This window comes from Nasonia vitripennis (genome assembly GCF_009193385.2).
Source record: "Nasonia vitripennis strain AsymCx chromosome 1 unlocalized genomic scaffold, Nvit_psr_1.1 chr1_random0004, whole genome shotgun sequence".
Classification (NCBI taxonomy): Eukaryota; Metazoa; Arthropoda; class Insecta; order Hymenoptera; family Pteromalidae; genus Nasonia; species Nasonia vitripennis.
In genome coordinates, this window is record NW_022279590.1 from 1960964 (window position 1) to 1988669 (window position 27706).

The 27706-nt window shown below is 34.4% G+C and overlaps 2 protein-coding genes across 13 annotated transcripts in view; both read right to left on the reverse strand.

Moving 5' to 3' along the window:
• The window catches only part of LOC100678622 (dentin sialophosphoprotein), an 860138-nt gene that overhangs the window by 759464 nt on the left and 72968 nt on the right, over positions 1 to 27706 (reverse strand). For all 12 annotated transcript variants that reach the window (XM_031933206.2, XM_031933240.2, XM_032601286.1 and 9 more), the window contains one exon: positions 6212 to 6850. In XM_031933206.2, the coding sequence (XP_031789066.1) occupies positions 6212 to 6839 (628 nt within the window). In that variant the 5' untranslated portion in view covers positions 6840 to 6850. The remainder of the gene's footprint in view (positions 1 to 6211; positions 6851 to 27706) is intronic.
• On the reverse strand, positions 24378 to 26904 carry LOC116418319 (vicilin-like seed storage protein At2g18540). The gene has a single exon (XM_031933414.2). The coding sequence runs from the start codon at positions 24984 to 24986 to the stop codon at positions 24546 to 24548; it is 441 nt and encodes a 146-aa protein (XP_031789274.1). The 5' UTR covers positions 24987 to 26904; the 3' UTR covers positions 24378 to 24545.

Below are 27706 nucleotides of genomic sequence, written 5' to 3' on the forward strand. Positions count from 1 at the left end.
AAAAGAAAATTCAAACAAAAAACTTATACGTAAACAGAAAAGAAGAAATAATGATTAATTGCTTAAACAGTGAAAGTGCTATGGTAACTGAATCTGTATTTAAACAAAACCTCGAAGGTATATGTGAGGTTAGGAAAGATATATTGAAAAATCCTAAAATTAAAATTATCGGGATCGATAACTATAGTAACATGGAAATGGAGGACATAGAGAACGATATAAACATGAGAAATTTTGGAAGTTTGCAATGTATATGACTCAATAAATATAAAGCCATTTTAGGATTGTGGAAGATTTGGGTACAACTGCAACAAATGCATGAACGATTCTGCATACCTCAAGTGCGCAGAAAAGCACAAGACCAGTACCTGCACAAACAACACCATTAAGTGTCTAAATTGTGAATTTTCAAACAGAAAATACAAGACAAAGCTTGTCACTATTCACGTTGCTAGCGATACAAACCAATGCAACATCCTTAAGAAAAAAATAAGCATATTCATAGACTCTACTGATTATTCCATCAGACCTACCTTACCAGCGGTGCATCAGGTGAATCGAGAACGAGATACTACAACATAGCCATATAACCCATCCACAGACAACACAAGGAAACAGCCTTTACAAGAACCACCTAAATCTACAAAACATAAACAAGATAGGAGTGAGGCAGCCAAGCAGCAACAACTTCAACAATTGAAGATGGCCCGAACACCACAACAACAAGCTGCTTTATCGAAAAATACAAGGTTAAGCGGTAAAACTTAAATTGATAAAATGGATACTTTTGATTATTTAGATATAATTCAAAAAGATTCAATGCAGAAAGAAAAAACATACAGTGGTATCGGCAATCTAAACAAGGCGATTAGTAACAAAAATGATATAATTATGCACTTTAATGTAAGAAGCATGAATGCAAATTTTGAAAAGGTAAAAATATTTTTTGATAGTTTGATCGTTAAGCCGTCTGTTGTTGTTCTTTCTGAAACATTTGAGCAGGCAAATCATAAATTTTGTTAACTGATCGGAAGCAACTATGAATACGAGTCTTACTACAACGATAGTAGGATTAATAGGAATGACGGTGTTATAGTATTCGTAAATAACAACTTAGTTCAGAGCACAGAAATTGTTCAACAGGGTAGAATAAGAATTGTAAATACAAAAATTAACCTTAGTAATAATAGCAATATTGAAGTATTATCCATGTACAGATCTCATGGCACACCTAAGAATTTGTATTAGATTTCAATAAATATTTGATAAAAAAGAGGAACATAAAAAATCACTTAGTAATAGGAAATTTCAATATTGATATATTGGATTGCGATCATGTGAGCCAAGAATTCCTGTGTAATTTCTTCGATAAAGGATACGTTCCTGGATTCATTGGAATTACGAGGTCACCTGTGGGCATTGCAAAGGGATCTTGCATTGATAATATTTTCATAAAAACTGATAACTTAAATACAATTACTTATAAACTTAAACTATCTATAACAGACCATTATATTTATAGCTCTCAATAAAATAAAAATAGTACATAACAAATCAACAATAGTTTTAAATTATAAAAATTAATAAATAGTGTCGAAACAAGAAACTGGAATAAAATTATCACAATGCAGAATCCTAATTTGGCCACAGATAAATTGTTGTATGAGATTAAACAATGTATAGAGTTTTTCAAGTCAATTTTTATAAAACAACAAACGCGAATGAAGTAAAAAACATAATCAATGCATTAAAAATAAAAAATGGTGGAGTGGACAAAATAAATGCTAAGACCTTGAAAGTGATTTGTAATTATATTGCGGTACCCTTAACGCATATTTTTAATTTGTGCATTGAAAAAGCTATATGGCCAGATGCACTAAAAAAGGCCGAGATTGTTCCTATATATAAAGCAGGGAAAAAACATAAAATTACTAATTATAGGCCCATCTTACTCATATCTAATGTTGCTAGAATTTTCGAAAGAATTATTTATAACAGGCTATATGATTTTATCCAAAATAATGACATAATCTCCAAACACTAATTTGGTTTTATGAAAAATATTGGTTCAAAAAATGCCTTAAACTATATCACGCAAATATTGTACAATAACATAGATAAATCGATACCAACAATAGTCACTTTTCTCGACTTGGCTAAAGCTTTTGATACAGTCGACCATAAGTTGTTATTAGATAAACTGTATTGTATTGGTATTAGAGGACAGGTGTTGGATCTACTTCAAAGCTAATTGAATAACAGATATCAAACTGTTAAAATTGACGGTGTAGAAAGTTATAGCTTACTAATAAGTATGGGTGTTCCACAGGGTACGATACTCGGTCTACTCCTATTTATTTTATATATAAATGATGTTCTAAAGGAGATTCCATTAGAATCAATTCTATCGTAAGCAGATGATACTGCAATAATAGCAACAGGCAATACGTGGATAGAGGCGCAAAAAAATATGAATGATTTTCTTACTGTGATATACAAATGTTTGGCGGTAAACAAGTTATCTCTAAACGTAGATAAAACAGTTTGTATAACATTTGGATTATTGATGTTAAAATTCAGAATAAAAAGATAGCTAGAGTTGAGAATTCCAAATACTTGGGAATTGTCATAGATTTCAATCTAAAATGAGATAAACACATCCAATATATAATAAAAATAACAAAGTATCTAGTCTATATTTTTCACAAACTATCACACACTATGTCAACAGAAACATTAAGAATGATATACTATGCATTCTTCCATAGCATAATCAGCTATGGAATAGTAGCCTGGGGTGGTGCCTATAGAAATAACCGTGATTTATTGCAAAGTTTACAGAGGAAAATTCTTATTAATAAAAATACTTTTAGTATACAAGATAGACCATTAAACCTAGAGCAACTTTATAATTTTGAATCCCTTAAAATCCATTATAATGATCTCGAAACTCAATAGGGAACAGACATGGTTCTGCTATAATATAAATACTTATATACAGTAGAAAATAGCATAAGAATACGTTATGCATCAATTTTTTGCTGATTTAATATCTCTAGGCCCTAATATGATTAATTAAAAATTCTTATGTTTGAGTGGTTTTTAAAACGGCAGCTCTCCAATATGGCGGCTTGGAGGATAAAGACCTAACTTAACTTACAGGCATTTGAGTACATAAATTCAGTCATCATGAATCTATTTTGATTTTGATGCATTATCTCTCATCTCTATTATGATTTTGGAGAAAACAATAGGGTTATTTTATGTATTAAAATTTACATGCGTTTATAAATCCATATATATTTTCATCCTTCGCGCCGCCATATTGATCACGTGAGCTCTCAATCGTTTAAACGTATTATTAGGAAACCAAATTTTCAAAACAATATTACTTAACAAATATTGCAATAAAAATCGTGACTCTTGTACTTTTGTGTAAGATTTATCCTTAACTTTATTTTAAAAAAGGTTTTAAAAATCATGTCTATTCCCTATTCCAAATGTCTACGAGTGTTACTAGGAAAAAAAGATTAATTGTACCAAAGAGCAAAAAACGAGTAAGTGATAAAAACAGTTATAATAATGCCATTATAACTTATAATTCACTACCAAATGAGCTCAAGGAATTAGATATAAGCAAAACCGCGGCAAAAAGTAAACTTAAGATTTGGATTAAAACCAAAACATATTTTTTAAGTAGTTTTAAATTTGTTAAAGTTTAAGAAAATGTAAATTTGCCTTGGCGTACAAACTTTCACGGAGTAGAGAGAAAATCCGGGACAAGCCTATAGCTTTATTTTAGAACTAAGGAAATTATACAAAGAAAACTGACTCTAGGATAGACTAAACAAAAAGAAAGAGAGAGAAACGCAATTACAATGTACGCTTATACAATAAAGAGACTCTACTATAGGCAACAAAAGAGAAAAAACGTACCTATTGTACACTGGAGAGCTCTCCTACCTTATTCCCCGAACGAGACGTGGACGGTGCGACGTACAGCTCTGGCCGCACGTTGGTGGGATGTACCTTCCTCGGTCGCAGGACGCATCGACGTCTCGAGAGAACCAATCCTGGACCACGGGCAGACCTTTTCAGCCCTGCCGCGTAGGTAGCAATCGCCGGGTGGAAAATCGACACGACGAGGAAGCTCGCACGTGGCCCAAGTCCCAACACTCGAAGAACACACACAAACAGCACACCGCACGCAAAATGCACACACACTACGCAACGCACGGTAATACAATAAAGAGAGTCGATCATCCTGAAAAGGACGATAATGACAACTCTATTCGCATGCAATTTACAAAGAGGCTTTTGCAATCGCAAGTACTAAAAAGGCGCAATGGCAACTGATCACTCGAGAGGAGCTGTCAGAACTGAACTGCACGTGCTCCCGCGTACCGGAGCCCGCGCAAACGGGAGAGGCCCTGAGCGTCGCGCGCATGCGCTCGACGGCTTTCGCCGGAGCGCTCGCCGCGCTCCGACGCGAAATTCAAAATTCCCCTTCCCGCTCTTACATAACCCGAACAGTGTGTGTGTGTACCGTAATATTTCTGGAACTACTTCGTCAATATCAATAAAATTTGACATGCATATCTATTTTTGAATTCTAAATTTGTAAAAAACAGTTATTTTTTATTTTCGTAATTATTTTTTATGGCAATTTTTTGATTTTTGAAAAACACTATTTTGCGTTTTCGTCCCATCCCATTGTTCCTAACAATTATCCCATTGTTACTAACAATTCAGCTATAATGCATTTGATATAGAATAGAATTACCTACTTTTCCTCGTTCGGACCTCGGAATCGACCACTTTGTTTGTCAGGTAAAATGAAGGTGATTTATTTTTTAAAATCATATCTCAGAAACTAAACATCATAAACTCGTGAAAAAAATCATGTCGATGGGTTATTATTTTAGTAATAAATCGAAAACTAAAAAAAATCAGTTTTTTGTGCCTCAATTACGGACGTAAGAAGACCTATGGTTCTTAAGATATATAGCTTTAAATTTTTTTTTTTGATTCTTTATATCTCTAAAAAAATGTAGTCAAACGCTTAAGAATTTTACTGGGTGATTTACCATAAAAAAGCTATATTCTGCTACAATTTTAAACGAAATTGTCGAGCGGTTCTAAAGTAAAGAGCTAAAATGTAAAAATCGTTTTCTCGAAAATTGCGCGAGCGACCCATCTAATGAATAGCCTGTTGTCTTGATGGTTAGATTGGTTAGGAACATATGTAAACATGCATGAATTTATGTGAAAAAAAAATTAACGGCAGCGTTCGTATTCTATAATTAAAAAACAAAGGGGTCTGCAAACCTTTGGACAATGAACCATCCAAAACTTATATATTAAATTATGTATCAAAAACCGCCTCATAAATTAGCAGTATATGTATATTAAAACAATATTTTATTTATTGGACCTATAAATTTAGTTGGAGGAAGCTACGTGCCAATGAATTGACAGCGGTTTTTTTTTTGTAAAACCCCACATTTATCTGAAAAATATATGTGTTTAAAGCATATCTATTAGTATAAAAGTGCCCTTCAAAGCCAAAATCTTAAGTAAGTCTGCGGTAGCTGAAAAATGGAAATTCTGAATTTTGGCCTTCGAAGAAATGTCATACCTGATAATATGGCACAAGTTTTTGAATAAAGTTTGCAAATAAAACCCGAATATGTAGTGCCGTAGTGTTAAGTTTAATGAATCGTTTTACCGAAAGAAAATTTCGATCGGACTTTTTGTTTTTCTAAAATCTTGGAAATACGAACATATGTTTACGCGTACTTCGTCGTACTCATGCGATTGCAGCGCCAACCTTAAAATCTAATTTTACATAGAACTTTTTAAATAAAGCTTGCAAATGAAAAACCGAGCCTGTATTAGATTATTTTGATTAAAAAGTGACTATTTGCTTCTATCATAATTAAACTAATAACTTCTGATAGTAAAAATAATTTTCAGTAAAGTCTCGAAAATTCTTGCAAAGACTAAATAAGTCTTAGAATCGTCTGAGAGTATTTTTTAGTCTCATCCCTGTCTTGTTTTAAAAGATTGAGACGAGACCAAACTGAGACCAAGAAATTTTTGGTCTTATGGCAGTTTTACGCAAGAACCTTAAGAACATAATAATTTTTACAATGTCTGATTTAATAAAAAAAATAAATTAATTAATAATTATTATAATATAATATTTTACCTTCTTCATTCTCATATTCATCTTCTTCACGACATTCTGACAACCGTCGCCCCCACGGATATGGGCTATGAGTTTGATTTCGTGATGGTAACCGATTGACATGAGACAAAAAATAATGATGAAAAAAGCTATCAACACCTTCGGATTCCTCTCCAGAGGACTGAAGCATATCTTTCAGTGCTGCCAAAGATGTAATGGTATTGTAATTTATTGCTGAGATTAAATCATCTTCAATATCACTATCGTCTGTTGTATCGTCATGTTTATTTTGATCTTTAGTTTTAGCAACGGTAGCTACATTGATTCGATCATTTGTACTTGGATTAGATTCAGTCTTTTCATCTGTACTTGAATCTGATTCTTCTTCAGAACTAGTACTAGATTGTGAAGTTACCAAATTATCATTATCTTTTGTTTCCTCTTTATCCAAACTTTGACTATGATCATCATCATCGTTAGAACAGTTATGTTCGCCGTCATTGCCATTTTCTATCATATTGGTTCTTTTAGCTTTTAAATGATTTTGGTCCACTACTTTAACGTTACTAATACATACTTTTGCTTCAGCACAGACATTTTTATCATTTATTTCGTTTAAATCATCCTTTTCTTTTTGTAGATTGTCCATCTATTATTGTACTAGAATAATAATAAGAACTATAATAACAATAACCATAATAATAATAATAATGATAATGATAATAATCGCCCTATATTCTGAGCGGAAAAGCCTGTAACCCCGTATGTGGCGCTTTCCCCGGGTGGCGGATGGGGGAGGGGTCGCTGAGGTATAAACTTTAGAGGGTAGAGCAGAAATAAAATATGTTCCGTGGACTGAATAAGGCTGTCGATATGGATGAAATGGTCTTTCCTCAAGACCTGCAGCTGTGTGCCAAAGTGACCTAAACCACCTTTGGCTCCTGCTGACGGCAAAACGGAAGGCCGGTTACCTAGCTAGTATCGGTCAATCGACTTCAGCGAGTGCGTGATGTTGTGTAACATCCGCCGGAAACTCTCCAGAGAGCCGAGCACTTTTATTCGAAGTAGGAAGCTCAAAAGAGAGCGAAGGGGAGTTAGCGCCATAGCGCTCCTTATAGCCTAGTATAACATACCTAGTCTGGGGTAGCGTTTAATCATGTGTTGGGGCCATGTCAGCTGCCTACAATGATGAGGGGATCTAAATATGTTTAAAATATGGCGACCATTAACTAACCCAAAAAAAGACAAAGAAAAACCTGAAAGTCGACACCTTAAAACTGCCAATAATGCAAGATGGTGGATACCCAATCCACAAATCAAGCAGCAGCACCAGCATAAGCACCCTATTGCAAAATCTCACGTGAGATCTTACATGAGATCTCACCTGAGATTTCACCTGAGATCTCATGCCAAAATCTCATCTGTTATTTTGGTCCGGAAGCTGCCGGATCCTCTTATTTATTCAAAAATGCGTTTTTTAATATTAGTATTCGCCTATAAGGAGGAGCCTCCCCCCAAATAAGTTCAAAAAGCTAGGTTTCGAAGCATTTAAGATGTTTTTTTCGATTTTTAAAAATATCTCATCTAAAATCTCACCAGGTGACATCTAAGGTGAGATCTCAGATGAGAAATTTTTAAAAATCGAAAAAAAAACATCTTAAATGCTTCGAAACCTAGCTTTTTGAACTCTTCCAATATTAAAAACCTTATTTTTTATTAAATAAGAGGATCCAGCAGCTTCGGGACCAAAATTACAGATTAAATTTTTTGCTTATTTTCCGTATAACATTACTGCAAAGAAAATTAGTCTAAAAATTTATTGTAAATTAATAAATTTGATGAAAAAACTTTTAATTTTGTTTTTGAATAAAGGTTCTAGGTGCTATAGAACCCTAGTTACAACCATTTTTAATCGAAAATCTCACTAAGAGATTTTTTAACATTTTTAGGCACTCGCCTCGAATAAAGAGTTTCGAAGAAACGTCTTATACCCAGGGCGAACGCATATTGGATTTGACCAAAAATGTGTTTTTTTCAATTCTTTCTGAGACATTTTTTACAAAAAGGTTTTTTAAAAAAATATTCTGGCTATTTTGTAGAAAATTAAATTCTAAGCAAATTCACAGTTTTTGAAAATTCTAAATACCCAATTGAAAAAAGTCTTTCTACCAACGAAGCCTCATTCTCCAAAAATTGACTTTCCGTCCGTGCGCAGGACCTGATGTTCATAAGAAGTGACCTTATATAACACAACATACTTGCTCAAAACAACTTTTTTCGGTCAAATTTACTATATGTTATGCATGATCACCATGTATATGCATCTTTAGACATACTTTTGTAGACCAGTAAAGGTAGAAACTGACATTTCTTCACTACAACTAGACTAAATTCTGAAAAATTAACTTATCACACTTGCTTCCATGAAATACTTGTACAATGACTATATATGTTCCATATACTATATTCTAAGACATCACTAAGCACATGTATCAAGTGGCGCGGCAGCGCCACGAAGGCTAGTTTGAGTAGCAAACAAAGCTTTGGCGCCCGCGACACTATTTACTTCTATATTGGTATCCGAGATTTTACTTTTAAGAAAAACGATACTTTCCATAATTGTTCTTAAGTAATTTTTATATATTATTGCATTCGTGTGCTAATCAGTGGTTTTTAATAGAAGCTGTCAAAAAAACGCTGTCATTTATATAATATAAACAATCTTGTATACAGGGTGGCCGATGACGAGGTCTAGGTGGTGCGCTCCGTGGTTTTTGGTGAATTGTTTTTACTCTTACTATACTAACACTTGCACTGTAATATATATATATAGTGAGTTTGAGTGAAAAAGTAAAAGATGGATATATATATATATGTGTGTGTGTGTGTGTGTGTGTGTCTATATATATATATATATATATATATATATATATATATATATATATATATATATATATATATATATATATATATATATATATATATATATATATATATATATATATATATTATATATATATATATATATATATATATATATATATATATATATATATATATATATATATATATATATATATATATATATATATATATATATATATATATATATATATATATATATATATATATATATATAATATATATATATATATATATATATATATATATATATATATATATATATATATATATATATATATATATATATATATATATATATATATATATATATAGACACACACACACACACATATATATATATCCATCTTTTACTTTTTCACTCAAACTCACTATATATATATATATTACAGTGCAAGTGTTAGTATAGTAAGAGTAAAAACAATTCACCAAAAACCACGGAGCGCACCACCTAGACCTCGTCATCGGCCACCCTGTATACAAGATTGTTTATATTATATAAATGACAGCGTTTTTTTGACAGCTTCTATTAAAAACCACTGATTAGCACACGAATGCAATAATATATAAAAATTACTTAAGAACAATTATGGAAAGTATCGTTTTTCTTAAAAGTAAAATCTCGGATACCAATATAGAAGTAAATAGTGTCGCGGGCGCCAAAGCTTTGTTTGCTACTCAAACTAGCCTTCGTGGCGCTGCCGCGCCACTTGATACATGTGCTTAGTGATGTCTTAGAATATAGTATATGGAACATATATAGTCATTGTACAAGTATTTCATGGAAGCAAGTGTGATAAGTTAATTTTTCAGAATTTAGTCTAGTTGTAGTGAAGAAATGTCAGTTTCTACCTTTACTGGTCTACAAAAGTATGTCTAAAGATGCATATACATGGTGATCATGCATAACATATAGTAAATTTGACCGAAAAAAGTTGATTCGAGCAAGTATGATGTGTAATATAAGGTCACTTCTTATGAACATTAGGTCCTGCGCACGGACGGAAAGTTAATTTTTGGTGAATTAGGCTTCGCTACTAGGAAAACTTTTTTCAATTGCGTATTTAGAATTTATAACTACTGTGAATTTGTTCAAAATTTAATTTACTATAAAAAAGCCAAAGTACTTTTATGAAAAAACCATTTTGTAAAAAATGGCACAGAAAGAATTGAAAAAAAAAACAAATTTTTGTTCAAATCCAATAGGCGTTCGCCCTGGGTATAAGAGGTTTCTTCGAAACTCTTTATACAGGGCGAGTGCCTAAAAAGAGGGGTAAGTAAAATGAATATTAATTACAGGTTTGAATCGAATCACAACGCAGTGGAGATAGAGACGGGCAAAACGAACTGAGAAAACGAGAAAGAGGAGGAAACAAGACAGAAAGGGCAGTATGGACAGAAAAGTTAATAGAACATTTCCGAGAAGAACTGAAAAAGGAAGCAACGAAATGGTCAGAACTGAGACGAAAACTAGAGAAAGCAATTAGAAAGAAAAAGGAAAACGGCAAAAAAAAGAAAACCCGTGGTGGGATGAGGAATGCAGAATCAAAAAAGTAGAGGTAAGGAAGCTAGCTAAGGCTTTAAGGAAACGAGTAAGAAGGAAAGAGTATGTCAAAGCGAAAAGAGAATGGGGAGTATTAGTGGAAAAGAAAAAGGAGACGGAAACGGAAAAGAGCATAAGAAAAGCGGGAGCAGACAAAACTCGGAGAAAATTCTAAGGAATAGTAAAATGCAGAAGAAAAAAGAGAAGAATAAGATGTAGCAGTGCGATAAAGAATGAAGAATGGATAAAACATTTTAAAGAACAACTGGGGAAGGAGGAAGAGAGACAGATAGGTCTTAATTTGCATATAGCAAAACAAATTGTAACGGTCCTAACTCTTGCAAGCGACGCGCGAAAAATGCGAACACGAAAAAATCCCGAAAAGGGAGTATATCAAAAAAGTGATCAGCGCCGAACCAATCAGCGAGTAGCAGCAGCGACGGCGGACTGGAGGGGAAAGCGGCCGCAGTAGCAGCGCCGGCGCACTGGAAGGGAAAGCGCGCAGCAGTGGCTCGGCGCAGCTAAAAAGTTAAATTCGGCCAGAGCAACATTTTTGTGCGCGAGTTGAGGCGCTGGCAATACGGCGAGTTCCTTATAATTGCGAATTTAAATCAAATTGAAATTTTTAAATCTAATATTAAAACGTAGCGAACATAATAAAACTATCTGCCTCATATAAATATATATTTTAAAACTTTACTATTTTAATAACAGTGTAGTACGACTTCACAGGCAATACGTCTTCTGAAGGTCAACTACACGAAACTTTTTGTCAAACGGAACACTCTAGAGACATTACGTCTCAGGAGAGAGCTCCGATTAAGACAAGTAACTCAAACAGTAATACATCTGTTTGAGTAAAAATCTTTCTTAAATAAATGAAAACATAATTCTCTCTTCAGGTATATTAGTCTTGGCTACAATACGTTAGTCAAGGACGAAATACTTTGACATCGCTTCGTATCTTTACTCAAGTATAGTACATAATAATCTTGGAGGCAATACGTCCTTTGAGAATCGCTTGCACTATAAAATCTGAGCGGTAGATATATGACGTGTGATGGAACTTCTAAGATTTTATATCCCAGAGGCACTCTGGGAAAGAACTCATGGATTGTATGAACTTTTTTATTATTGATATAAGCACCTCCAGTAATATTGCACTCAACTCTGAGTGCATTGATTCTCAATATTTTCACTGGTAAATCAGAGCTGTGTTGAATGTTCTCTTTAAGAGTGCGAGGAGCAAAGCCAAGAAGACGGCCTATGGAATCGTGATGTCTGAAATCTATCGGATGACTGCAGATAATTTTACTTCTAAGAGTATTGTTGTTAGCTTTCAAAGAAAATTTAATTCCTTTGGATTTCAAAGTTTCTTGAAGAAATTGATTAATATCATCAATCTCATAACTGCCAGTAGGAATATTAATAATAATATTTCCGTTCAAATGGAGATTATTATTTGAATAGTCAACATTAAAAATAAAGTTGAATGTTAAAAGTTCAACTAAACCCAAGACAAAATCCCTATGCTGAGGTAGTTCAATCGAAGGAAAATATTGCTTCTAACAAGGAAAGGTACCTAACCCGAACTCACCGATTTTGATGATTTTCATATATGTTGTAGAACATAAAAAAATAAGAGACACGTATTTTTTTTTATCGGCTAATTTTCACTTTTAAGGGGTAAAAACCTCCCCTAAAGTTAACCCCCAAAAAGCGTTTTTTTAAATATCTCGGCTTAAAATTAATATTTTTCAATGAAACAAATTGGAGGTTATTTCTTACAAAAAGAGCAAGTATTTCATGGTGATTTGAAGAGTAAGGGTAGCATCCCCTATTTTTTAGGGGTTGAAAACATATATTTTTTGGCATAATTTTATAATAAAAATGTTTAAACCGACTAAAAAAAATTGGAAAAAATGTTTAAACATCCTTAATAACAAAATTTAGTTGACGTCTTTCGGTGTTTTCATAAATATTACCCCTAAGGGGGTAAACCACCCCTAACACAAAATAACTGTAAATATGTAATTCAATACATAATATTTCGTAGAAAGTTTGTATATAGAGGTTTTCGAGGTCGCTGATTACAAATCTGTTATCAGATTTTGAAAATTCAAAATGGCGGAACCAATAGGACGGAAATATCGAAAAAAAATTTTATATAATAAAAAAGTTTTAAACGACTAAAAAAATTGGAAAAAATTTGTAAACATCTATAATAAACAAATTAAGTTTTTCGATTTTTTCATAGATACTACCCTTTAGGGGGTAAACCACCCCTAACACAAAATAACTATAAATATACTTCAATCCATAATATTTTGTAGAAGGTTTGTATATAAGGGTTTTCGAGATCGCTCTTTGCAAATCTGATATCAGATTTTGAAAATTCAAAATGGCGGAACCAATGTGGTGGACGAAAATGTCGAAAAAAAATTTTAACTTTCATAAAAACTTGTTATAAATGTGTTATCTTTGTAGCCTGTACATGTGAACTAAAGAGCCTTAAACCCTAAACCCCTAAAGAACAAATAGGCTAAATGGTTGTGCTTTTTAACCAAACCACCTCAAATTCCTAAATTTGTAAACAAGAAAATTCTGTGTGTGAAGCAGTTTTATAATTTCCGTAGAAATTGTTATCAGAATGTTATTGAAATTCCTTTATTGTAAATTCAACTTATAATGTATTTTTGTTTATAATATTAGAGTATAATAATAATCTACAATCTTTTATCTTTTGCCATAGTGCATTTTTTGTATTGAGCATAAAATATATTATTTTACGATGTTTTTACAATAATGGTAGTCCTCATAAAAGTGTTTAAAGCACAATGCTTTTTTGCACCAACCACATCGTACAATTGCAATGTTTGTGCACCCTTCTATTTCACAATGTGTTGCACAAGACTTTCCAAAACTGAAATCTATAGGATTATCAAATTTATCTGGTTTTTCATCGATGTAACCGCTTTTATACCAGGAATATTTAAACAAATCTATATATCTCGGTGAAGACAGTTGGTTGTGAACCAATGATTGAAGTTTAATTATATTATTTCTCACATGTAAATTCATATCATGATCCATTAACATTACATTATCAGAAAATGTTCGGACAAAGTTTTTCCAAATACGGAATCCATAGACATCAAGTGGTTGTATTTTTCCTGTGGTTCCAGTTGGAATTTTTTTATGTTAATAATTTTATTTTGTGGCATTGTTTCTTCTATAACTTTGTCACAATGACCACTCCAAGAATCAAGTAATAGTATTGAGTGATGGCCTACATAGGGATAAAATATTTTTTCCAACCAGATTTTGAAGTGTCTGCAATTAAACGACTTACTAATTAACTGATCAACGATATTACAATGTAAAAATTGTTATTAGTTCCCTTACTTGTTGTTAATTTTCCAGATTTGGATGCTTCCACGTACATGTTTTCTGGTCTAAATATGTTTTGTTCTACAATAGGGCCAAACTTGCCACTTGGTTCCTTTAAAACAAGAAATAGCGGCGACAACAGTTGTCCAGTAGCTGATATTAGTGGCTGTATAGTATAACTATGCGTTGTTGCTGAAATTGACTGTACCAGACATTGCACTTGCTTTTCTCCTTCTACTGCTAATGTTCTTCCAGAATGCATTTCTAGCTGAAATCCGCTCTGATCTGTATTATACAAATTTTCGAGTCCAATCCTTGGTATACACGATTTAACGTCATCGATAAATGCTTCAGCTTTAGCCGTAAGTTCTGCACTACTTTCTAGTGTTTTTCTTGTTATGAACTTATTTATTTTCCTAGAAACTATTCGGTGTGCTTGCTTAAATTTGAGTAACCAATGTTTAGAAGCTTTGAATCTAATATCATCAAAACCAATTTCTTTTTTAGCTTGTAAGGCCCATCGAATTATATCTTCATCATGGATAATTGAACCACTGTCGAGAGCTGCTTGAAAATTATCCAGGGTATACTGACAAATTTGTGCTACTTTTTCTCTATACGTGCCACCTTTATTAATTGAATGAGCCCAACGACGTAGCTGACTAATAGATGATACTTTTTTGAATCTGTTTTGCACTGTTTTGAGACTTAAATTTTGCTTCGTTTTGCTACTTCTCCAAAATTCTACAGCTCTTTTTTTGTATTCAAAATCTAGTTCTTCATTATCTGCTGTACATTGATTTGTTGGTGCAATATCCGGATCAGGAAAATGATGTTGCACTTCATCTTCAATTATTTCCACATTATGGTCTTTATACTCTTCTTGAAAATCCAAAGAGTCATCAGTAATCATTTCTACATCGTTGAAATCATGTGTTGCATCTATTAAAATTTTTTTTATTTTTTCGGCCAACTCTGTTTCGTGATAATTCGTGACACTATCTGGTATGTTTAACGCTTGAAAGTATGCTAATAATAAGTTTAGAACGTTTAACGGATTAATTTTCATTTTTCAATCTAAAATGAAAACAAGCGGTAAAATTTATACAAGCTGTGTTTTTGCATGTAAGGCACGACTGCTACATTTCTACCAGAATAAAACGAGTGAATGTAAATTGAATCAAATCATTAATCTATGCATTGGAGAAGAATTCTCGTTCCACTTTGTGATGTTCGGAAAACTCTATTTTTGGTTTTATTCAACTTTTATTCACTTTGAAATTGAATAATGTAAATCTATGTAAAATCACTAAAGAAAATTTTCTACAACTGTATGATACCACTGACAAACAAAAAGACGTACTATTCGTACTTTCCGGCATCGAACTAGAATACCCACAAAACTCACTCACTGCCTAAAAAATAACACAGGCAGCTGAGGTAAACACTCGATGAAAACAATCTAAAAAAAGAACATACTGATTCGCACATATTGTCAACAACTTTTATGAGTGAAAGACATTTATCTGTGGAATTATCATTGAATGTACGATAACATTCATTAAACTAATGAATGCATATAAAATTCCCTTTCAATAACAACGCGTTCTTTAATTGCAAATGAAGTTCGAATATTAATATTCTTTTATGTATTTTTACCAATAACAAAAATTATCATAGTAATATAATAATAATAAGAAGAAGAAGAATAAGCATAATTGCAATAGCAATAATAACAGTAATACTGATAATAGCAATGATAATGAAAAATAATAATAATAATTAGAATAATATTTATTATTAAATTTAGATTTTTTGATAAATTCATTAAATCGTAGCAAATAGTATTATTATGGAATTCCAGACTGTAAATATTTTACTATAGATACAATAATCATTACTTCGAGAATTCATCTAAAAAACTTTCGGCTTACGAAATAATTGTAACAATGAAAAAGTCCCAAGTTTGACAACATTAAATTTTATTACAAAACGCAAAAGAGTTTGATAAACTAATTTTATTAACCTATGTTTTTTCATTTGCAAAAAAGTGTGGACTTTTTGAATTTATAAAATTATATAATTATGCAATTTATGAAATACTTTATGATTTATGAAATTACTTTTGAAATTATGCTAATTTATAAAAGCAGAAAAATAAATAATCTTTGATTGAAACATAAAACGAGACGTTATTTGTTACATACAAAATGATAGAATAAAATATCGGTAATATGTCTATACTCGTGTCTACGGTAAAGCATAGGCCTTCGGCATGTCTGGAGGTTAGGGGTTTGGAGTCGTTTGGTTAAAAAGCACAACCATTTAGCCTATTTGTTCTTTAGGGGTTTAGGGTTTAAGGCTCTTTAGTTCACATGTACAGGCTACAAAGATCACACATTTGTAAACAAGATTTTTTGAAAGTTAAAATTTTTTTTCGACATTTTCGTCCACCACATTGGTTTCGCCATTTTGTATTTTTAAAATCTGATATCAGATTTGTAAAGAGCGATCTCGAAAATCCCTATATACAAACCTTCTACAAAATATTATGGATTGAAGTATACTTATAGTTATTTTGTTTTAGGGGTGGTTTACCCCCCTAAGGGGAAGTATCTATGAAAAAACCGAAAAACTTAATTTGTTTATTATAGATGTTTACAAATTTTTTCCAAATTTTTTAGTCGTTTAAAACTTTTTTATTATATAAAATTTTTTTTCGATATTTCCGTCCGCCATATTGGATCCGCCATTTTGAATTTTCAAAATCTGATAGCAGATTTGTAATCAGCGACCTCGAAAACCTCTATATACAAACTTTCTACGAAATATTATGTATTGAATTACATATTTACAGTTATTTTGTGTTAGGGGTGGTTTACCCCCTTAGGGATAATATTTATGAAAACACCGAAAGACGTCAACTAAATTTTGTTATTAAGGATGTTTAAACATTTTTTCCAATTTTTTTTAGTCGGTTTAAACATTTTTATTATTAAATTATGCCAAAAAATATATGTTTTCAACCCCTAAAAAATAGGGGATGCTACCCTTACTCTTCAAATCACCATGAAATACTTGCTCTTTTTGTAAGAAATAACCTCCAATTTGTTTCATTGAAAAATATTAATTTTAAGCCGAGATATTTAAAAAAAACGCTTTTTGGGGGTTAACTTTAGGGGAGGTTTTTACCCCTTAAAAGTGAAAATTAGCCGATAAAAAAAAAATACGTGTCTCTTATTTTTTATGTTCTACAACATATATGAAAATCATCAAAATCGGTGAGTTCGGGTTGGGTACCTTTCCTTGTAAGACAGATCAGTTTCCTGAGAGACTCGGAGTGAAGCTATCTTCCATGACTGATCGAAAGATAACACCGGCACACAAAATAAAAAAAGTTGTCTGCGCGAGAAATCAGACCTATCTATCTTTATGTTTTTCGGGTCGCTGAATTCGAATATAAGGTCAGTTAGGCCCCATCACGTCAGGTTCAAGGTCAGTTCGAGGTCAAATTGGGAAGTAACGGTTAAAAAAATTAAAATGCCATATATTTATGTTTTTTGGTCGCTGAATCCAAATCCGGAATCAGTTTGGCCCCATCTCGTCAGGTTCAAGGTCAGTTCAAGGTCAAACTGAGAAGAAATGATTAAAAGAAATAAAAATGCCATACATTTATGTTTTTTCGGTCGCTGAATCCAAATCCGGGGTCAGTTTTACCCGATCACGTCAGGTTCAAGGTCAGTTCGAGGTCCAATTGGGAAGTAACGGTTAAAAAAATTAAAATGCCATATATTGATTCCGGATTTGGATTCAGCGACCAAATAAACATAAATATATGGCATTTTAATTTTAGATAGCAGATAGCAGACGAGCAGTATTGTGTGGTCCATCAAACTGTGGAAAAACAAATAGTTTATTGGCTTTAATTACACATCCCAATGGTCTTAGGTTTGAGAATTTGTATGGGTACTCTAAATCTTTGAATCAGCCACAGACTAAAAATTCCACAAACGCTGAAGACTCCATTGACCCAGAAGAACCCCAATGGTTTTTTGTACATCATGGTAAGTGTGCGCTGTACCAAATTTCCCATTCTTTAGTACCTTCTGATCCATGAACTTTTTCAGACTGGTTGCATTGTAAACAGTAAGAAGAAAGAACTTCTAAAGCAATAACACAGCCCCACAATAAAAAAAAATTGTAAGTTCCAAATCTTGACCACGGTACTTATATGTTTTTGGGATCGCTGAATCCGAATCCAGGGTCATTTTAACCCCATCAGATCTTAAGTCAAGGTCAAATAGGGGTCAAATTATCAAAATACATTAAGACTAAATCATGGTATCTTGGGGTTTTTGGGGTCGCTGAATGCGAATCCGGGGTCAATTTAACCCCATAAGGTTATATTTATGGTCAGCTCAAGGTCTGTTCAAGGTCATGGACGTAAAGAGAGTGAAAAAAATAGTTATAAGCTGAAACAATGCAAAGGGTAATGTAAACCATAAAGCAAAGAACAATATATGTGCAAGTACAATCGTATCCTTTAAAACTATATCATAGTTTGCTGCTCCTTCATTTGCTTTAAATTTGTTAGAAGTATATGCAATTCAATAAAATACCCGTAAAAATATTAAGCCCATTACTCTTTTTTATGGTAATGAACTGTTTTATTGTCAAATGATCTAGGAAGTGGATTACGCTTCCGCTTCTCCGATGTTGATGGTAGATCTCTTTTTAACGACCAACAGTAATCTGCTAACATATTTACGTCCCATCTTCCTTGGTACCTGCGCTCCATTTCCTTGATATCTTGGTGAAATCTCTCTCCCTGCTCTTCGCTGTAATCACCTAGGTTTTCTGGAAACTCATCAACATGCGAATATAAAAAGTGTCATTTTAGATTCATTAGGCAGTCTTGATTTTTGTAACTATTTACTAAATTTAAAACTATTTGTTCGTAATTTGGGCTCTTATGATTTCCAAGAAAATTTTTAATTACGTCCTCAAAATATAACCATGCTTCTCTCTCTGTATGATTCATTTTCGTAACAAAAATTTCATCATTTATCATCATACGAATCTGAGGGCCATCGAAAATTACTTCATTTACATTAGCATCACTTAATTTGGGAAACTGATTTCGCAGATACTTTAAGCAGCTACCATCTTTGTCTAATGATTTTACCCATTGTTTCATAAGTCCCAATTTAATGTGCAGAGGTGGTATAAGAATTTTTGATGGATCAACAAGTGGCTTTTCTTTTATGTTCTTAGAACCCGGTTCAAACTTTTTTCTAAGGGGCCAGACACTCTTTATGTAATGATTCTTTCTATCCCTACTATCCCATTCACATAAATAGCAAGGATATTTTGTGAATCCCGATTGTTGCCCCAGAAGTATTGTTATGATTTTAAGATCCCCACATATTTGCGATTTATGATCATTGTATTTTATTCGGTCTGATATTACTTTCATGTTACAGTACTCTTCATTCAGTATTACCGAATATCCTATGGGAATGACTGCATAAACATTTGTATTGTGTAACAGAACGGCTTTTAAACTTCTCGTCAACGAATCGATGAACAATCTCCACTCGTTGGGGTTGTAACATCCATATTTAAAGCAATTCATCAACCCAACTATATCTTTGCAGTAAACTAAGCAAAATTCTTCATCTTTAGCGAAATAATCACGATATTTCTTATCTCTGTCTCGGTAGTAAGAAACTTGAATTTTTCCAGCTTCATTAGTATTTTCTTTTAGCCATGAAGCCAAGTACTCCGCCCCATCCTTTGGTAGGCCCAAATCGCGTATGAGATCATTCACTTTTTCTTGTGTAAGTGGACCTTTCTCCTTCTTAGCATTATAGGGGATGTATTCCTCGTCACTTGTATCACTTGTGCTAGCAACGTCACTGTCTTCATCAGGCGATTTTTCTTCTTCTGCAATAACATCTCCTTCCTCCATTTCTTCTTCTATCATTTCATCTTTATCATGTCTTTCTAAATTTTCCGCAAGATCCATACTTCCACTTACGTACGTACCCAGTGGATCTTCTCTTTTATCAATTGACGATTCATATATAGGTTTCGTGACACTTTCAACGTTAGCGTAATTAATGTGCGACTTGATTTTACTATTAACTCCATGCAAATTCGTATTACAAAAATAACAGTCTTCTTTCCTTAAAGGGTTCCTTCCATATCGTAGGCACTTTCATTTTTACTTCAGTTTTACCATTTATGCCTTTCTGTAGCATTTTCCTACATATTCCGCATATGATTTTAGGAACTCAATCAAATTCGTCAATTTTCATGTCTAAGTCAAACATGTTCTTGTACTGCTCTTTAATATTTTGATTGATTTTTCTTCTATTTTTTGGGGTCTCATACTTGCCACAAATGTAACAAAAACTATCCCGTTTTGCTATAAGGCATTCTTGGACACCAAACCTCAAGTGACAAATTCTTGTAGTATTATACTCTTCGAAAGCCAAGTTTCCCACTAACAAAGAGCTGCGGTCGCTCGATGACGACGCCTGCGGGCCCGCTTGCTCATCCTGACCAGCCGCCGATACTGGGGTTCCGAATCCCTGCATCGTAATTTTTTGCTGTTTGTCTGCCATGACGGCTCTAAAGCCTTCACCCAGGGGTTTAGCCGACCGAAAAAAAGAATCGGTCGTTTCCCACCGTCACCACGTGAAGGTACCCTGGGGGCAAACAAACAGCATATTCATATCCGTTCGTATCAAGTAGGAAATACAAGTGATACAAGTGAGATGAAGATTACTGTAACATGACTTTGGAAACCTTTTGGGAAAGAAGACCTTAACACAAACCCAAGATAGTCAACATCAATCGTCTTGGGACTTACACTGAGAGAGACACCCGATAATGAAGACTGCCTAATGAATCTAAAATGACACTTTTTATATTCGCATGTTGATGAGTTTCCAGAAAACCTAGGTGATTACAGCGAAGAGCAGGGAGAGAGATTTCACCAAGATATCAAGGAAATGGAGCGCAGGTACCAAGGAAGATGGGACGTACACATGTTAGCAGATTACTGTTGGTCTTTAAAAAGAGATCTACCATCAACATCGGAGAAGCGGAAGCGTAATCCACTTCCTAGATCATTTGACAATAAAACAGTTCATTACCATAAAAAAGAGTAATGGGCTTAATATTTTTACGGGTATTTTATTGAATTGCATATACTTCTAACAAATTTAAAGCAAATGAAGGAGCAGCAAACTATGATATAGTTTTAAAGGATACGATTGTACTTGCACATATATTGTTCTTTGCTTTATGGTTTACATTACCCTTTGCATTGTTTCAGCTTATAACTATATTTTTCACTCTCTTTACGTCCATGACCTTGGACAGACCTTGAACTGACCATAAATATAACCTTATGGGACTATACTGACCCTGGATTCGCATTCAGCGACCCCAAAAACCCCTAAATGTCATGGTTTGATTTTACTTTTTATGAATCTTTATGATTTGACCTTTAACTGACCTTGATCATGACCTGATAGGGTTGTAATAAGCCCGGATTCGGATTCAGCGCCCGAAAATATCCCAAGATACCATGGTTTTAGTGTATTTTTCATGTATTTCGATAATTTGACCTTCAACTGACCTTGAGAACGTTCTGATGGGGTTAAACTGACCCCGGATTCGCATTCAGCGACCCCAAAAACACCTAAATGTCATGGTTTGATTTTACTTTTTATGAATCTTTATGATTTGACCTTTAACTGACCTTGACCATGACCTGATAGGGTTGTACTAAGCCCGGATTCGGATTCAGCGCCCGAAAATATATAAGTACCGTGGTCAAGTTTTTGGGATTTACAATTTTTTTTTATTGTGGGGCCCTGTAATCTTTCCACTTTCTTGACCCAAGATTGTAAAAACTCCATTGTAGGATCTATGACCTCGACGCTGCCACGTATCATCACCTTGAACACCTATTTCTCGTTTACAAGCTACGATTTCATCTGGAGTATTCGTAACATCTGATTCATCATCTAACATATTTTCATCTAAATCTTCAATACTCAGTTAACTAATAGCTTCTGGATTAACACTTTCAGGTTCACATATCTCATTTTGTGAATTAGTACGTGTAAGTCGAAGTTCTTCGTCTACAGCTTCAGACATAAACTTATCCGCAACTCTTGATGTAACTTCAAAAAGCACATTACGTATTTTAGTAGAAGTTGCATTTTGAATTGGACGAGGAAAGTCCATTACTCCACAAAAAGTTCTCAGACTTTCACCACCAACCAGTCTCATAGCTAGGACACTGCGTCTATTGATTTAAAAAATATTTGATTTTTTTCCAATTTTTTTACAGTTGTGAAAATTCTTCTCATGTAAACACTTATCACACTTAATAGGATAATTGCCACCTAATCCATGCCATTTTATTTAATAAAATTTTATATTTCCACCACACTTACACATCACATTAATCTCTAAGAATGTAAACAAAAGTCTCATTCATATCAAAGATTCTATAACCTTCGAAATCAACCTCAGGATGATCTAGAGACGACAGTTTACGGGCAGAAGAACTTTTTATTTTTTTATTAGCAGAACAAAATTTAGGTCTTTTTTTTTCTACCGATATAATTTCTTGAATCAACTTTTCTGTGACGCTGTCTTGATAAATTATAGATTTTATTAAAAATATAAATTTATTATGAAAACACTGTTTTTATAGTATATATTTATAGCACTATTTTTATAGTATATATTTCACTATAACTTTATAGGATATATTTATAGTATATATTTATAGTAATATTTTTATAGTATATATCAAGTGGCGCGGTAGCGCCACGAAGGCGAGTTTGAGAAGTAGACGAAGCCGCGGCGCCCGTGACACTATTTACTTCTATATTGGTGTTCGGATTTTTCATGATACAGAAAAAAATGCTTATTGTTACTGTTCGTAAGATTTTTTGGCTTATTAGTATGTTTTCTGAGCTGAACTATGATTTCCAACAAAAATATTAGTGAAAAGGCTGCTTATTTTTATAATATGTGAGTGTATAATCCACAAATGCTAAAATTACGTTTTTCTTCTTCAGCCCGAAATGTGAAAGGACCGTTAAGTTAGCCGCAAGAAGTGTTAGGACCGTGAAGTTGGCCGCAAAGCTTCTCAAGAAAATATAATAATATATTACGATATTTTGAATTAAGAGGTTGCCAGTGCATACTCTGTGTTCCGAAGCTGTAACAGTAACTAGCTTGCCAGGGTAGCCGATGACAAGGTCTAGGTGGCGCGCTCCGTGGTTTTTTGTGTCTAGGTCTAAAAATCATTTGAGGAAGGTGTCTGGAGGTACAGGGTGGCCGATAACGACGTCTAGGTAGTTAGCCCCGTGGTTTTTCGTGTCTAGTAATCTTAGTAATAAAAATATTACAAAAAAGCTGTGGTTGAATGGTGCTAAAGATGCTTATATTTATTTTTACGACTTTAAATATGAAATACTCTAAACAATTTAAAAAAAAGGATTGAAATCTCTAAAAAAAATTAACTCTTAAAAAAGTAAAAGGTTAGGCGAGTTTGATATATTCCGCAACAAAATTACAGATAGAAAAGAACTGAGATCAATCAAACAAAGTCAACTTTATTATATTTAATCGTAACGAAGCAAAGAACAACTCTCAAGATAATTACTACGTAACTTGCCATGCCCGTTTCATTTTGTTTATTGGTGAACAACTAAATTTTCTTTTTATATATATTAGAACGTCATACAAACACTATAAGTACAATGAAACGGGCATGGCAAGTTACGTAGTAATTATCTTGAGAGTTGTTCTTTGCTTCGTTACGATTAAATATAATAAACTTGACTTTGTTTGATTGATCTCAGTTCTTTACTATCTGTAATTTTGTTGCGGAATATATCAAACTCGCCTAACCTTTTACTTTTTTAAGATTTTTATACTATAACTTTGTAGTATTATTATTATTAGCTTTATTGTTTTTATACATACGTATTTACAATAGTTTACAAAAAATATATAATTCTCCCCGTACATCCTTTTTTCTTTTTTTATCTTCTTTATATTTTCTTATACATAGTGCACTGAAGCTTCCTCCTCCCTAGTCTTCCTTCTTCCTTCTTGCCTTTCTCTCCTCCTCATCCCTCATCTCCACTTCTTTCACCTTCTTTATCCTACCCTCTTCCTCTATCCATTCGTATGTCTCTCCTTCCACTATCACCTTGATGTTCCCTCTTCTCATTAGTTCACTCTTTCTCTTTGCCCACTCCATTCTTCTTTCCCTTTCTAAAATTGCCTCTCTTTTTGCCCTTCTCTCATCACGGTTCATCCACTGCTCTATTTTCACTTTGTCCTCTCCGTTAATATCTTCTCCCCTTTTCCAGACTTCCTCCATCTCTTCTCTTGACTCGAAAATAATACTCTTGGTGTCTTTGTTGTATGTGTCCTCCAGTTCCCAGTTTGTCCCTTCTAAAATTCATCCAGCCGTTCTTGTACCTTGTTCTCGTCCCAGTTTACTCCCTTGTGAATTATTACTCCTCTCTCCCATACCTTGCTTCTTCCCTCTTCCATCCTTTTTCTTTTGCTTGCTGATACCAACTTAACCTCACTTCTCACTTTCAATTTGCTTCCCTCTTCTGATCCCTTTCTCTCTTTCTCGCGTCTCTCCTTTTCCTCCACCTTCTTTATCTTAGCCCTCATCTCTTCAACTGCCCTTTGCATCTTCTCCCTTTCTCTTCTCTCTTCTCTCACTTTTCCCTTCAGGATCTCCACATCCCCTTCTAGGTCCATCATTTTCCTCTCCGCCGCTTCTCTTTTTCCCCTCTCCAGTTGCATCTTCACCTTCCACTCCTTTACCTCCTCTTTTATTTCTCTTATCTTCCTCTCCACTCTTCTCTCGAAGTGAGTCATCTCCGCTATCTTTAGCTTTAGCTTATTCACTTTTTTATCTCTTATCTATTTGCTGATCTCTTCTTTCTAACCTCTTTCTGCCTTTATCCGCACGTGCTTTCGCCTCTGTTCCATTCGTTCCTTTTTCTTTTTCGTCCGTTCCCTCTTTCTACTCCTTTCTTCCTTGCCGACGCTCCTAGTTTCTTTCTCCCTGCACTCCTAGGGACTATTCCTCGGAGTTCCCTAGGCGGTTTCCGCGCGCTCTTTGAAACTGCTCCCGGCATACTTTGTCTTCCTTCCCTTTCTTTATTCTTCTTTCTACTTTATTCTGTTACTTTTTCTTTGTTTTTCCGTTTCCATATAATACTGTTAAGGATCCCTATTTGACTTCTTTTGCCTCCGCATATTTCTTCCCATTTATTCCCTGATATCTTCGTCTCCTCACATTTTTCCATTACGTGACTCCGTGTCTCTTCTTCTCTCCCGCACATCCTGCATTTTCTGTCTTCTTCTTTCATCCAGTAGTGGTTGCCTCTCGTTTCGCTTCCTAGTCTAAATCTTGCTATCTTTTCCAGTGCCCCTCTCCTCCTTTCTCCTGTCTCACGGATATGCCGCATTTTTCTAATTCGCTCCTTCTTACATCCTTCCGTCTTCCTCTCCGTATCTCTTTTTCTCTTTCTTTTTTCAGTAAGCACCAGCATTCTCTTAGCAAGAAGTTTTCTTTAGCCTTCCTTAATTGTCCTTCGTATCTAACTTCCCTTTTTCCTGCTCTTGTTTCCAGTTTGAAGCCTTTCGTCTCCCAGTGTATAATGTGTGCTGGAGTTGTTCTCTCCAGTTTCAGAACCCATTTCATGTATCTTCTCTGTATTTTCTCCAGTTCTTCCTGCCCTTTCCAACCCCAAATCTCCGCTCCGTACTCCATTACGCTCTGAACTAGTGCGTCGAAGAGTTTCATCCTCAGCTTCCAGCTCTCTTTAAAGATTGCCTCCCCTATTCCCCATATTGTGCCTAGCACTGCGATTTCCTTTCCTTTCACTTTCTTGATTTATTGATCTTTCTTCCCGTTCTCTTTCATAGTGTAGCCTAGGTTTCTAATCCTCATGCTCACTCCCAGTCTCTGCTAAGCTGCTTTCATGTCTGCGAAGCATGCGTAAACCTTCCCACCTTTCTTCCTCAACTCTTGCTCCACTGCTTTACTCACCACATATATTGCATCACATGTAGTTTTTACATTCTCCCTTATCTCCTTTTTTAAATATTGGTTTTACTGTCCCTTTTCTCCATTCTTCTGGTAGTCCCACGCCTTTCCATATCTTTCCCAGTATCTCCGTCAGCTCCTCTACTAGGTTCTCTTCTCCATACTTCCATGCTTCGTTCTGTATTCCATCATCTCCTGGTGCCTTTTTCTCCTTCAACTTTCTGATTATTTCCCTCACTTCCTCTACTTCTATCTCTCTTTCCTCCTCTTCTATCCCCCTTCTTGCTGGCTCTTCTATTTCCCTGATCCCCTCTCTCTGTGTTTCTCTCTCCCCTAGTTGCCCTTTAAAGTGTTCTAACCACTTCGCATCTTCTATCTCCTTATCAACCTGCTCTCTTTTCCCTCTTCTCCTCCTTTTAACCATATTCCAGAATTTTTTGCCCGATCTGTCCTCTTTCACTTCTTTTATCTCCTTCGTTAGTCCCTCTTCTTTTTTGTTCCTGATCATGTTCTTTAATTCTCTCTTTACCTGTGTGTACCTGTTGACCCCATCTCTTCTAATCCCTTTTTTTGCCCTCTTCATTTCTGCCCTCTTTTTTCTGCATTCTTCATCCCACCATCTTTTCTTTTCATTCTTCTTTCTCACTCCTCTTTTGGTTTGTATCGCGTTCCTTATTTTCACTTTCAATTCTCTCCATGATTTCGCTTCTCCTCCTTTCTCTAGCCAGTTCCTGTATTCTATAATGGCCTTCTCTGTCCATAACGCTCTACTAGTTTCCTCTTTTACCACCTACGCTTTTCTCTCTGTATCTATCTCTATCTCAAGCACCCCATGGTCCGATTCTATTCTATCTTTTACCTTCATCCTTTTTATCTTTCTCTTCCCTTCCTCATTTGCTATCCCGTAATCTATTACTGAACATCCCATTCCTCCTACGAACGTTATTTCCCCTTCCTCATCTCCTTCTATGTTACCGTTTAATATGGATAGCCCCATCTCTTTTAATCTGTCTAGCAGCTCTTCCCCTTCTTTATTTATTATTTTATCCTCATTTCTCTCCTCATCCAAACTTCCACCCTCTGTTCCTGTCCTTGCATTTAGGTCTCCGCACCAAAGTATCCTACCTCCTCCACCTGCCTTTTCTAGCATTTCCTGTATCTCTTCATAGTTCTTCTTTTTCTCATCCCTCATATATGTCGAGCCTATCCACCATTCCTCTCCTTTTATTTTGACCTTCCCTCCTATAAATTCTCCTGATCTCCCTTCCATCCATTCGTTGGCCTTATGAAAATTTTACATATAGATATAGATCTATGTATAAAAGTTACTGTGGCTGAGAGCACCCCCTGCTGCTCATGATGGTCTCTAGTCTTCATGAACAGTAGCGCATTTTTCGACCTAACGCTCTGAAGTTAGCTCGTAAGCTTGAATTCGGAATAAGGCCGTTACCGGTCACAGTCGAAAAGGAACAGGGAACAGATATACAGCTTAGATAACAGCTCGCTGTTCCTTGTATCTGTATCTGTTCCCTGTTGTGGATAT